A 15,043-nucleotide genomic window follows, 5' to 3' on the forward strand; every position below is an offset into this window, starting at 1 on the left:
TATACATTACCATTTCTGATATAGAATATATTTTATTTTTCAGGGAAGAATCAGCTGCTCTGGACATTTACTTGTACAGTCAGCTCCAATACGTCCTCGTTCAATTCCTACTGTACTGGCCCACAGGTAATGTCTTTAATACAAACTCCTGTCATTAATAATCACTTTTCACACTAACCTATCAAACTGGAATGCTCACGGTTCACAAGCACAGTACATATTACCTGTGTAGCTCGTCCTACTATTCCCAATCCCAAATGGGCAACCATTGTATTAGGGGTACTATAAAATAATGCACAGAAAACTTGTCAGAGGCACAGGCATGAGGCCCTGTTCACACTTGAGCGTATTTAAGCTCATAAAACGCTCTTCTCTGAAGTCTCAAAATGCCAAATAAGCAAAATCCCATTCATTTCAATGGCCCCAGTTCACATCTGAGCATTTTGTCTCCAGAAGAAAAACGCCTGAAGGCTCACAACAGCAGCCATAACAGAAACTTTGCCTGGGAGAGCAGCGTGCCCTGCAGGCTGGATTAAACCTCTCTGGGAAAAGACCCTGTGCTCAGTGTACTCACAGAATATATCAATGTCCCAGCATGCCATCAAAGCCTGCCTGTAAGGGATAAGCCAGGGCTGTATCCATATTCATGCTGCCATCTGCATAGCTCCACACCTATCATCCAGAAACTTCTCAAGTTCCCTGGATACAGAGGAAGCTATAGACCAGGTGAAAAAAGATCTGCTGCTCCAGGTGAGATGAATGAGACCGATTGAACCTCCACATGAGTGCCAGTCCCAACTTGCCTGCGTAAACAATATCAAGTTAACAAGAAACAGCTGCACATCACTGGAGTTCCAAATGCCTTTATTGGTAATGATTAGGCACAGTTGCAAATGCATCTACCTGGACTAGTTGGTGTTTTGTTGTGCCACCTTGGATATCTTAATAAAGGCATTTGGAACTCCACTAAGCTATAGACCAGACTAGCAGCAGCTGAACACACTGGGTAGACCTGACTAGCAGATTGTAGCTTCACTGAGTACAGTAAGGAAATTATGCTTTTACCTAACAAACAATTAAAGCCACATTGACTACATTGTGGCAAAACACAGCCTAAATCTACCTATCTAAGTCCTAGCACATATCTAGGAGGGTTCTACATACATAAATATACAGTGCAAGAATATACACTTCAGATAAACTGAAGGAACAGAAACAGGCTCCAAGTACAAACAGGAGAGAGCTTTGGTGGACTATTAAGATTTACAAAACCTCAGACTAGAACTGCATTAACAGGGATTGTATTGAGGTAAGCAGGTTGGCATACATGGTGTGTGTGGAAACGAATGGAGACCAATGGAGCTTAAACACAGGTAAGAGACCATGAAAGGGTTATAGAACAAGAATCAACTGGCTATCGGGGTGGTAGAGAACTGCCAGGAAAGGCTCAAGCCTAAAAAGAAGTGGAGGGCAAGTATGGGGGCAATAGTGTGTTAGGGACACAGGAATGGCATTGAAGGTAGGGCCAGGGTAAGGAGTGGAGTAGGGAGAGCAAGGTACAGGAAAAAGGGTCACATATACTGTGGAATTTTGCCAATTTATCTTTTTTGTATTGATGTAAGTTTTTTGTAGCACATATACTGTAGGTGTACATTCGGGAGAGAGGCCTATTTTTTCCAGGCTTTCCCAAGTGTTTGCTTGGCTGCTGTAAACATCTTAAATTAGATGGGTTTCAGGGGCTAAGCATCCCAAGGACGACCCAGCTGTGATGCTATGAGTAAGTAAACATGGGACAGAACCTTCTGCTAATAGGGAAGTCCCAGCATGTGCTCATTAAGGTACCATTCCATCAATACCTTTAAATTAGTTTCCTGGTGCCTGGAGGGCATGAGGCTGTGGGGGCCCATATTTCACTCCAGCCTTCCCTGGGGAGAGGTGTGCCAAGTTTCTTTTCCCTGTAGATCAAGGAGATGATTTTAAGGGCAAATTGGTTGTTTTTACAAATTGATTTTCAGGGAAAAAGCAAAGGGCAAGGGGGGGGGTGCAAGAAAGAATTTGATTTCTTTAAGAGGTAGGGGAAGTAATTCTTAATATGAAAATATTTAAAATTAAATTAATTATAGTGAGTGAATTATTTATAATTTTAGGGTAACACTCCCTTTATGCCACCAATGTGTAGGTGGTGTGCAGCGTGGTGCAATGACAATAATTCACACAGATGGTATTTCTCATGGATGGGCAAAGAATGGGATAGGATCGGCTTAGGAGAATATTTTCTCATTGCTGTAGGAAGCCATAGTAGATTAATTATAATTACATCAAATGAAACAGTGTATCACCATTAGTGCATACATGTACTAGACAATAAATAGTGAATAATATTGATCCAATAATTATAACAATAGTATTGCACTTCATAAAATGTGAAAAAAAGTGACTTCCTCTTTACAAATCTTCAAGCCTCTTCCCCATTGGAAGGTTTCCCATCTTTCAGAGCAACACTAATGTGGCTAAATAGAGTCTGATATTTGTTTCTGTACATGAGTATAAACAGGCTTACATGTTAAAGAAAGTGCAAATGTAGTGATAATGTGTAAAGTGCATTGATGATGTGTAAAAAGTGCTGAAATGTGTAAAGTGCATTGATGATGTGTAAAGTGCTGAAACGAAAAGCAAACACTTATCTTCAATCTACTAGTGTCAGAAGGGGAAAGGGATAGAAATATGATTGCCTGTCATGCATAACTGCTGTACTACTTCTGCTGGTACATAAACAAATAGTTTACACAGGACAGTAATATGGGAACTTCAATCTTTGACTTGTTGTTTTTGAAGGTTAAGACACTTGCAAAGCACATGCTTGCTCTGCAGAGCAATTCATTACATAGTGAAGCCTGAATCAGATTGACAGACCTAAAACATGTAACTTCAAAAACAAGTCAGCAATGGCAGCTCCCATATTTCTGTCTGATACATAAAGGTGCTTATGTACTTATAGATCATCCATGGAGTGCACTCAAACCTACAGTATATAGTTGCCAAGATGGTGGAAAGAAATGCAATCAATCATTTAGTCAGTCCTCTAACAATATGGGTTGTCAGCACTGACTGCCATATCTGTCTCCTTCAACCATCCCCATCTCAAAGTAAGGAGGGTTAGAACCTTGTGAGTGTTTATTTTTTTTGTGTGAGCGTTATGCAAAGAACACTCCGAAGGACACTGCAGGCTTGACAGGGGTGTCAAACTAAATTTCATCGCAGGCTGCATTATTAATATGGTTGTCCTCAAAGGGCCAGTCGTATCTGTAAGACTATATAAATGTACTCCTTGTGCCACAGCCAGGAAGAAGCAGGGCCAAAGCTGGGAAGCAGAAAGTGCAGGGTCTGGAAGCGGATCAGAGGAGGGCTGATGTCAACTGCTGGAGTCTGCCGAATTCTGAGACCTAGGGAGATGGAGACAAGAGAGTGCTGCAGCTGCATAGAGAGCACAGGATCTTTAGAAGGAGTTCGGTCTTCTTCTCTGCTGCCGACTGCTGAGACAGACGGCCGGGGGGGAGGGGGGGTTAGAGACAAGCTTCTCTGCAGCTGAATAGAGAAGTGCAGAATCTGGTGGAGGAGTTCTGTCCTCTTCTCTGCCTCCAATTGCTGGGGCAAGGTGGGGTCAGAGATAAGGGGGGTGTTGTAGCTGCAGCAGAGGTGCGAGGGCCACAATAAATAGCCTGAAGGGCTGGATTTGGCCCACAAGACTTGTGTTTGACACATGGGAATTAGAGCAATTACCTGTGGAGAGCTTATTCCACTGTACATTATAAATAGGGCCCTAAGTGGTCAAAGAAACTCTACACATTTATCTAATAAAATTTTTTATCTTGTTATCAAGGAATATATGCATCTATTTTATTAAGATTACTTATCCCTTGTGTAGGGTGCGGCCGCGTCAGACAGAAGTGGAAAGTGAATCTGTACAGGAAAGATTTTTCCGGCCATACTTTCTCCAAGCTCCTGGAGATATGGTGGCACATGAAGGGCGGTTATGCAGGTTAGACTGTAAGGTAAGAAATATAGAGATCTACTAAATAGTATTCTATTAAATGTCCTTCCTATACTAATTCAAAGAAAGGAATTCCAAAATTACTTGTTTTAACAGGTGAGTGGTCTACCGCCACCAGACATTATGTGGCTTCTTAATGGAATACCCGTCTCACCAGATGGCAGTCACAGAATGCTGGTCAGAGAGAATGGAATTCACTCACTTCTCATTGATCCTCTCTCACAAGCTGATGCCGGAACATACACCTGCATTGCCACTAATAAGACAGGACAAAACTCATTCAGCTTGGAGCTGAGTGTGATGGGTAAGATTGCATGTGATATGTTATTTTATATCTAGATTGACCAGTAGGCAAGCACTGGAAGGCATTACCGGTAACTTGCTAAAAAACAAAAAACAAAATCATTGATAACTACAAGTCAGATTTTATCTACATCATTGAATAAAGTTCAGTAACTGTGGCTTTTGCATGTGCGCTATTTGAAATCAGTACTACAAGCACCGACAGACATGTAGTCTTTCTGATAATTATCCTGAGATTTGTATTTCCTAGGACAGGTCAGAGCATCATGAGCTACAATATTACTTAAATGAAATTAAAGTGGCACTGCCACTTTGCCCATTAAGTGACAGTGCCTGTGTACAAGTACCTCACCCACCTATTGATATTGACCTCTTCAGTGTTTTCCCCACAGTTCCCTCCTCCGTCATAACCAGCACCAAAATACCTGATGTTGGTCGGTGTCAGGTGACATTACCCCATCTGACATGTTGATAGTAACTAGGCCTAGCTATTGACTGCTAGGCCTGAGTACTGCACCATGAGTGGAGGTCACTGGCCCCAACGTGCCAGGAAGCACTTCATTTTTGCTGGCTGGGAGAAAAGTCGTGGGTGGAGAGGAGGCTATCAGAGGCTCAGGGAAAATTTGTCTTTTTATGTAGTGTTAACATTATATTAGGTTTCAGTACCAGGATTTTACCAACGGTAGTGTTTGGCACAGTGCTCCCAAGCACTGCGAGTGATGGTCTTCCCCTTGCCTTTGTATTACAAAATAGCTTGTATACATATATACACTATAGAGAATATTATAGATTATATTTATTTTACAAGAATGAAAATTAATTTTTCCGGTAAGTGATTCATTTCTGCAATACTATAGGTAGATTTTCATTCGGTTTTTAAAATTGACCTATTTAATCTTCCTGCATTTTTTTTCCAATTTTTTTCAGCAAAGGAAGTGCAGAGGCCACCTGTATTTTTGGAGAAGCTGCAGAACTCTGGGGTGCCAGAGGGTCATCCAGTTAGATTGGAGAGTCGAGTTATTGGGATGCCTCCTCCAGTCTTCTACTGGAAGAAAGACAATGAAACCATTCCAGCCCACAAACATAGGATAAGGTATGTACTGACACTGTTTGTTATAATTATCGGTGTTAACTAAGCTGTCGTGTGTGTTATTACAAATATACAGTACTTCTGTAATAACGTCATCTTTGGGAATAAAGTAAGCCACAGAAATTCATATACAGATGCTGTTCAACCAGCAGTTGATAATTTTTACAACTGATTGTTTCATAATTCTATAGCCTAATACAGTACAGTATATCTTTAACATGTATGCTATGAATGAAAGATAGTTTTCTGACACCAGTGAGTCATGAGTGCCTGGAAACGATTACAAATACAACAACAACATTGGCTAAAATATTCCATGATGCCCAATAGAGCTGCATGATTCTGGATAAAATAAGAATTACAATTTTTTTGCTTAGATTAAAGATCACCATTCTCTCGCGATTCTTGGCGTAACATCAACTTTCAGATTATACAAAAAAATTGGGCTAACTTTACTGTTTAGTTTTTTATTTCATCTAAGTGTATTTTTTCCCCAAAAAATTGCGTTTGAATGACTACTGTGCAAATACAGTTTGACATAAAATTTTGCAAAGACCGCCATTTTCTTCTCTAGGGTCTCTTCTAAATAAAATGTATATAATCTTTGGGGGTTCTAAATAAATAATTTTCTAGTAAAAAAAATACTGATTTTAACTTGTAAGCAACAAGTGTCAGAAAAAGGCTTAGTCTTTAAGTAGTTAAACTGACCTAATTTATAGACTGAAGTTCATCCCTTTGATTTCTAAAAGAACAGAAGATAGGTTTCATTTTATCTCTCTTTCAGCGCATGTTGTTGATAAACGATGCGGGCTGCATTTATTTTTTGGAAAGCTGTGAGCAGGGAACAGCTCTGCACTTGTTACATGAATCGTGGAAATGCCAGATTAAGATCCTGAGGAGGGTTGAATCGAGATCGCAATTTTTTATCGATAAATCGTGCAGCTCTAATGGCCAATCAACTTTTCCTCAGGAATGATCGACTAAAGCTGGCTATACGTGGATTGAAGTTTTTCTGGTTCAGCAGGGACTGGCTGATTTTCAGTCCCTATATGGGCAGGGTGGTTGTACAGAAATTGATCTACTGAACGACTTCTGTACAACCGCCTTATTGGAACATTTAACACCGCTTAATCAGCACTATTGACTATAGCATGCAGCACTGCTCAATGTATTTTGATGGCAGGGACGTTTCCTCATTGTCAGAAAGCAATAGCACAGCGGTAGGATTCCTTCAAACACCTCAAATGTGTGGATGGGGTAATTGAGTCCACTTTTTTGTTCAACCCGCTGGTTGAACAAAAAAATGACTAATGTATGGCTGCTTAATGGTGTGTGCTTGTTCCAATGTACATAATAACTTTTAGCGAGATCTTCTAATTTCTAAGGGGGATACAGCTTGCTCCTAAATGCTGTTTTGAAATGAGATGTTCTGTTCACTTTCATTGTGCATAATAATACGACAGATCTCTGTTTCTTACATCCATATACTATGTGATCAAAATATTGGGAGATATCTATTTTTCCTGAGATTTCTTATTATTATGGTTGGGGATGAGAAAATCATTCACTCAGTATTCTTCTATCCAAACAGTGTAAAACGTACCTGACAATACTAAGGTCCTGTTCTAAGTGGTCTGCTAAACATTATGTTTCAGGGGTATGGCATTACATTTGTAAAAAAACATCTATATTTGCTTTATATACTGTAAATGTCCCATTTTATTTTCCACATTGTGAGAAAGATATGTGTTGTTTTTGTCCATTTTGCAGTATGCATCAGGATGCCACGGGGTATGTTTGCCTTCTCATCCAGCCAGCTAAAAAAGAGGACGCAGGGTGGTATACATTGTCAGCAAAGAATGAAGCAGGGATTGTGTCCTGCACTGCTAGACTTGACATATATGGTAGGTTTAAGTGCATGATAATATAGGAAAATAAAAAAAGACGATAACTAACATATATTAGTAAAAATGCAGTATTTTTTTGGACCAGTAAAAATGTACCAAAAAGAGTGTTAGTAGACATTAATATTTTCTGATAGTGTACTAAAAGAGATGCATGTTACGAAAAAACAGTTGTATGTTAGCTGCTCTTGACCATGGAGAGTTGTATGATAGGTGCAAATTATGTTAAATATTGCCATAAAAGCTGCATAGAGAGAAAGGATTCAGTGAGGTCTGGGTGCTACCAGAGAGAGCTACCTGGTGCTTTCATATGTACTACTTTCTCTAAATCTTCACTGTACTATATATTCTCCTGACACCTGATTTACATGACAAATTAAACTAAATATCATAAATAATAGTTAATAAAAAGGGGTTACCAAAGGGACCAGGGACTAGCAGGTCCTAGAGGACCACAAAGAATTCTAAAGAAGTCTTAAAAGAATGGAGGAAATAAAGACAAGCCAGAACAACCATTATATTTCTGTTAATAAATAGGGGGGCTCATTTATTGAAACAACAGAGCAAATGAGACATTGGGACTGATTTACTAAAGTAGTTGAAAACCTTAACTGAACAAATTGTGTGAATATGCATTATAAATATCCAATCATGTGAAAAGCAATTTTGTTTTCACTTGAAATACAAAATCTTGCATAGATGCTTTTCACACACAGATAATTAAACTGAAAATTCACATCATTTTTCAGTAAAGATTCTAAATATCTCTTGTGAATCATCCTTCTGTCTTTCAGTTATCTACTGCAGATTTGACAGCCAAGTGGGAACCAGTATTTAGGTTAATATAGAGACTTCTTATGTCTTTCACTGTAAAGAGATGTTATCAGTATGTTCCTCTTACTCAGGAGTTGGAAGAGATTAACCTCCCTGGCGGTATGATTATGTCAGGAATTACATACCAAAAGCGATACAATTTTTTTCATGGAAATTTGGCGTTATGTATTATAGGCCTACAATTCTTAGTAATTACTGACTTAAACCTAAACAAAACAAGAGTCTAGTAGACATCCCAGATGTGATAAATTTGAAACACAAACGCATGAATTATAATCGAATCAATAATATAATATTATTATATAATATATATAATAAAATTATATTATTGATTCGATTATAATTCATGCGTTATATATTATATATATATATATATATATATGTGTGTGTGTGTATATATATATATATATATATATATATATATATATATATATATATATATATATATATATATATATATATACATACACACACACACACACACACATGTATATATATATATATATATATATATAATTAAAATCGAATAATATAATTTTATATATATATATACGTGTGTATATAGGTATATGTATGTGTGTGCATACATATATGTATATATATATATATATATATATATATATATATATATATATATATATATATACATACATATATATATATATATACACATATATACATATATATATATATATAATATAAAATGTGTTATGTGTTTGTGTTTTGTGCAACGTTTTTTGAATTTCCCTCCCTAGTTCCGCTCCCATGCAGCATTGCTGCTGCAGGGAACGGAACTAGGAAGTCATCACACCGACGGAGGACAGACGAGCGGCGGGACTCTCAGCTGGCGGTCACAGCAATGAGAGATCATCGCTGGATCGCCAGGAGAAGGTAAGAGACACCGCTGCGCTCTCTGCACATTCACCCCGAGCGTGACTGGGGGATACCGATCCTGCACTAAAAAATCCCCCCCGAGTCACGCTCGGGATTACCGCCAGGGGGGTTAAAGCCAGATAGTCACAGCCAATAAAACTAGAAAAAATCCCTCGCGCCACGGGGTTAATTAAATTGGGTTAGCCTAATCTGTGGGGTAAGCTGCTGCCTCAAAAACCAAAAGGTGGATAACTGTGAATAAACAAGTGTAAGCAGCGCTAGATCCTCCCACCTACTACAGACATACAGCTATGTGCATAAATTGCTGTGCAAAAATACTAGGAAAACGGGAATAAGTTATTTAACATCAGTGCAAAATAATAGAAAGTGCTGTGCTTAATCTGTGCTGTAGACAAAATGGATAAATAAAGTAAACATAGGTAAGCTATAAACATTTAAAGTGCAATATAGAAAGTGCATAAATAGTGTTTATATGAGGTTATTACACTGAAAAAATTGCACTTTGCTACAATGTAAGTAGAAAGTGTACAGCTTGTATAACAGTGTAAATTTGCTGTCCCCTCAAAAAAGCTCAACACAATACCAAGACCTTAGATACCAAGCTAGCCCCACCCATTTTAGCATCCATCTGCTCCTGGGTTTACCTATGCAAAACCCAACAATGGAGCGAGAAGGTGATGCCTTTGAGGTTCCCTATTTCCACACTGCAACTTCTAATACCAGACCTCAACCTCACCACTTGGATTGATAAAGGTATTTACCAGCGTGAAGATATAATGGTTGGCCCAACGCTTAAAACATTCCGAACATTAAAGCTGGAATACAACCTTCCCCCCAATGAGCTAAATAAATATGCCCAGATGGCCCATTTAGTGAAAGCCAATAAACAACTACAGTCTACATTGCTATGGAAGTTGATCCAATTCTTCCAGACCTCCAATGACACAACCAAAGGTATTTTAGTTCTATACTTGAGTTTAAAGGAGAAGAATACGTTTGTTAAATCCCCTTGAATGAATGCATGGGAAAAAGATATGGGTGAAGAATACCGAGCAAAACATTGGGTGAAAGCCATGAGTACCACTTATCTATCCACCAAAAGTGCAAACCTTTCCAAATACCCCCTCCCATTGTTGGAGGATGTGTGGTGAATCAGCAACCCTAATTCATATTTTGTGGTCCTATCCAAAACCTCATAATTTTTGGGTACAGATAACTAAAATGGCAACTAAAAATACAGGACTAAACCTAGAACTAACTCCTGGAATGGTGATTCTCTCCCTAGAGTTGCAGCCTATTCCTCTATCCCATAGAACTACTATCTCACATCTATTACTGGCAGCACGCTTAACCATACTTAGACATTGAAAAGACCCAAAACCCCCAGAGGTTGCAGAATTTATCCAAACAACCAACACACATGGTACATATGAGATTCTCTTTTTGTCTAGTGTGGGGAACTACGAGACTACCCTGGACCTATGGAGACCATGGATTGAGTGGTACTCAGATGGCTTTATGCTGTAAACCTTTAGCTGTTTGATACACTTTGCCCATCCCAACATGAAACGATAAATAATGTTCAACTATTTTTAATATTAATCTGACTGGTACGATTACATTTATGTTTTCCCTTTATTCTCTTCACACACCCTAATATATTTCTTTTAAATTGTTTGTCACATTCAACTTTGTTGTTAAAATTCAATAAAAATGTATTTAAATAAAAATAACTCAACACACAGCTATTAAGGTCTAAACCGGTGGCAACAAAAGAGATTTCAGTGAAAATGTCCAAACTGGGCCTAATTAGTCATTTTCCCTCCCTGGTGTCATGTGACTCCCTGGTGTCATGTGACTTAGTATTACAAGGTCTCAGGTATGAATGAGGAGCAGGTGTGTTAAATTTGGTGTTATCGCTCTCACTGTCTCATACTGGTCACTGGAAGTTCAACATGGCACCTCATAGCAAAGAACTCTCTGAGGATCTGAAAAAAAGAATTGTTGTTCTACATAAAGATGGCCTAGGCTATAAGAAGAATGCAAATACCCTGAAACTGAGCTGCAGCATGGTGGCCAAGACCATACAGTGGTTTACAAGGCAGGTTCCACTCCAAAGAAGTTGCGTGCACGTGCTCATCGTCATATCCAGAGGTTGTCTTTGGGAAATAGAAGTATGAGTGCTGCCAGCATTGCTGCAGAGGTTGAAGGGCTGGGGGTTTAGCCTGTCAGTGCTCAGACCATTTGCTGCAAACTGCATCAAACTGCACTCAATCAAATAAAGGAAGCCTCCTCTAAAGATGATGGACAAGAAAGCCCGCTAACAGTTGGCTGAAGACAAGCAGACTAAGGACATGGATTACTGGAGCCATGTCCTGTGGTCTGATGAGACCAAGATAAACTTATTTGGTTCAGATGGTGTCAAGCGTGTGTGGCGGCAACCAGGTGAGGAGTACAAAGACATATGTGTCTTGCCTACAGTCAAGCATGATGGTGGCAGTTTCATGGTCTGGGGCTGCATGAGTGCTTCCGGCACTAGGGAGCTACAGTTCATTGAGGGAACCATGAATGTCAACATGTACTGTGACATACTGAAGCAACGCATGATCTCCTCCCTTCGGAGACTGGGCCGCAGGGCAGTATTCCAACGTGATAATGACCCTAAACACACCTCCAAGATGACCACTGGCTTGCTAAAAATGCTAAGGGTAAAAGTGATGGACTGGTCAAGCATGTCTCCAGATCTAAACCCTATTGAGCATCCGTGGGGCATCCTCAAATGGAAGGTGAAGGAGCGCAAGGTCTCTAACATCCACCAGCTCTGAGATGTCGTTATGGAGGAGTGGAAGTGGACTCCAGTGGCAACCTGTGAAACTTTGGTGAACTCCATGCCCGGTTAAGGCAGTGCTGGAAAATAATGGAGGCCACACAAAATGTTGATACTTTGGGCCCAATTCAGACATTTTCACTTAGGGGTGTACTCACATTTGTTGCCAATGGTTTTGACATTTATGGCTGTGTGTTGAGTTATTTTGAGGGGACAGCAAATATACACTGTTATACAAGCTGTACACTCACTACTTTACATTATAGCAAAGTGTCATTTCTTCAGTGTTGTCACATAAGATATAATAAAATATTTACAAAAATGTGAGGGGTGTACTCACTTTTGTGAGCTACTATATGAATAAGTAGGTTAAGGGCAGATTAGAAAGTGTATCATTTTTAAATTTTTCTCTGAGTCTTCCTTTCCTGGTGACACCACCACCCTCCCATTTTTTGTCCACTGGGACTAGAAGCGGTAGAAGATTCCCCAATGAGGACACAAAGTGCAAAAAAAAATTACCAGGAGTTCTATATTTTACTCACTCAATCCAAAACTCAAGCAAAGTTTTAGCTAAAGGTGGGCCTAAAGTAATACGTATATGAGAAAGCTGTGTGTTGCAGGAAGTATTAACACCCTTACCCTTCTGCACTCAGAATTCTGTGGGATCATAGCCTAACAATATGTGTTGCTGTTTGTAATGACTAGTATATATAAATTGACAGTATTACAGTATGTTCCATACCTTTTTACAGCACAGTGGCACCAGCAGATTCCTCAGCCAATTAAAAAAATACGACCTACTTCAAACCGCTACTCAACATTCTCCACGCCAAACCTGGATATTCTGAATCCATACCCAACCGCAGAAACCCCGCTGAGCTTTATGTCTCCAGTCCGTGATGTGGTAGAGAGTGATGAGCTGTAAATTCAGCTGGCTACAGTAACACTAAAACTGTGAAGAAAATTACGGCGGAAAGTTTACAAAAGTCAATTTTTCTATTTTTTTAAAATATGGTTTTAGTTTATTGCCCGTTTTAAATAGCCTAAAAATATTTAAACTTTTAAACCTAATGGGGCTTATAGGCACCATTGTCCACCCATATAGAAATGAATTTATCTTTTCTACAAGCTGGGCGCACCAGAAATATACACAGATTTGTGTCACTGTGTCTTTGACAGTGGGATCTGTTTTAACATGGTAATGCTGTGTATTTACCTTATTTAATTATTTATGTTATTAGGCAGAATAAAGATCAATAGATGTTCTATTAATATGAAGATGTGTATCATTTGTATTTAACAGATATTTACATTGTTCTTGTAGTGAGGCTGACGCTGTAGATGCTTTCAGTTAACCGTGCCATCTCCCACTATTTAAGTCCTGGAAAGTTTGTCCATATGAAATGGAAAAAAAGATGTATTATGAAATAAAGCGGCAACATACTGCATATTTTTAGACTTGTTTTATCATCAGTTGTTTGTCTTATTTTTGTCTTATTGTGCATTCTGATTATTTTGCGCAGATTCTTTTTCAAAGTCTTTCATCTGTACAAATATAACATTTTACCAATAAAAAGCTAATTTGGACAGTTTTTAAATAGGACACAGAGAATTACCAGTGGCCACTTGCATACTTGTCACTGGTCAGCAAGAACTGAATTTAGAGACAGGAAAACAACATTTTAGAGAAGTGAGCAATGGCACCCCACATATATTTTTTTTTCTTCTTCCTTTAAATAAATCCAGAAGTGACTAAAACACTTGTATTTCCTATGTATTTTCTGAACCCTATAGATAACTTGTAGATAACCATTTCTTGGACTAAGAGAAATACATAAAATCCTTTTGTTTACACAGTTACTTTACCACTTCAATACCAGGCACTTTCACCCCCTTTCTGCCCAGGCCAGCTTTCAGTGTTGTCGCATTTTGAATGACAATTGCGTGGTCATAGTAGAAAAATAGTGCAGCGCAATCCTAGAGGTAAATTCATAAATCATGTAATAAATATTGCAGAGTCCCAATTAGGTGTCCGTATAAGCAGGTAGAATCTCCAGTGTTAAGTGGTCCTATGGCAATTCCATAACGTGCTTGTATCCACGAGTGCTCATGCAAACCCACCACCTGTTCACACTGCTGCTCACCTTAACAAAGAGACCCTACAGGGTAACCAACATGTTATCTCAAAATTAAAGCGCATCCTCACACATCCTTCCTTTAGCGGTATCAATGATTGCACCTCCGATGCACTGCCAGCTCCTCAAGCAATGTTACCAATATGTGTGGGAGAAAAGAAAGAACGATCTAATGCTCTCTGTAAGCAGTCGAGTAATCTTTAATCCATAATGATAAACAGGGTCTCTTTGTTAAGGTGAGCGGCAGTGTGAACAGGTGGTGGGTTTGCATGAGCACTCGTGGGTACAAGCACCTTATGGAATTGCCATAGGACCACTTAACACTGGAGATTCTACCTGCTTATATGGACACCTAATATCATTGGGACTCTGCATGATTTATGAATTTACCACTAGGATTGCGCTGCACTATTTTTCTACTATGTATTCAGGAGGTGTTTTGGAGATATTGCCCTTGAGTGCTTAGCTGCTGGTCCATTTAATAGTGGTGTGTATAAGAGTCCAGCGCTGAATATTTTTCTATATTTAATTGCGTGGTCATGCAACACTGTGCCTATATGACATTTTTATCACTTTTTCCACACAAATAGAGCTTTATTTTGGTGGTATTTATTTACCACTGGGCTTTTTATTTTTTTGTTAAATAAAAAAAAGGCTGAAAATTTTGGGGGAAAAAACGTGTTTTACTTCATTTCTGTTATAACATTTTGCAAATAAATAATCTTTTTTTCTTAGATTTAGGTCAAAATGTATTCTGCTCAATTTCTTTGGTGAAAATAACCCAAATCAGTGTATAGGTGGCACTGATGGGCGGCTCTGATGGGCAGCACTAATGGGCACTGATAGGTGGCACTGATGGGCACTGATAGGCAGCATTGATGAGCACTAATAGGTGGCATTGATGAGCACTGATTGAAGGCACTGATAGGCGGCACTGATGGGCACTAACAGGCGGCAATGATGTGCACTGATAGGCAGCACTGCTAGGTTGCACTGATTGCAAGC

The 15,043-nt window shown here is 39.0% G+C and overlaps 1 protein-coding gene across 4 annotated transcripts in view; it reads left to right on the forward strand.

Moving 5' to 3' along the window:
* The window catches only part of MYPN (myopalladin), a 205,428-nt gene extending 192,077 nt beyond the window's left edge, over positions 1-13,351 (forward strand). For all 4 annotated transcript variants that reach the window (XM_082267451.1, XM_082267450.1, XM_082267449.1 and 1 more), the window contains 6 exons: positions 44-126; positions 3,926-4,052; positions 4,148-4,355; positions 5,282-5,447; positions 7,215-7,348; positions 12,656-13,351. In XM_082267451.1, coding sequence (XP_082123577.1) covers positions 44-126; positions 3,926-4,052; positions 4,148-4,355; positions 5,282-5,447; positions 7,215-7,348; positions 12,656-12,828 — 891 coding nt within the window. In that variant the 3' untranslated portion in view covers positions 12,829-13,351. The remainder of the gene's footprint in view (positions 1-43; positions 127-3,925; positions 4,053-4,147; positions 4,356-5,281; positions 5,448-7,214; positions 7,349-12,655) is intronic.
* Positions 13,352-15,043: the final 1,692 nt, after the last annotated feature.

The sequence above is a fragment of the Pelophylax lessonae genome (genome assembly GCF_965119305.1).
Source record: "Pelophylax lessonae genome assembly, chromosome: 9".
In the NCBI taxonomy this organism is placed as follows: domain Eukaryota; kingdom Metazoa; phylum Chordata; class Amphibia; order Anura; family Ranidae; genus Pelophylax; species Pelophylax lessonae.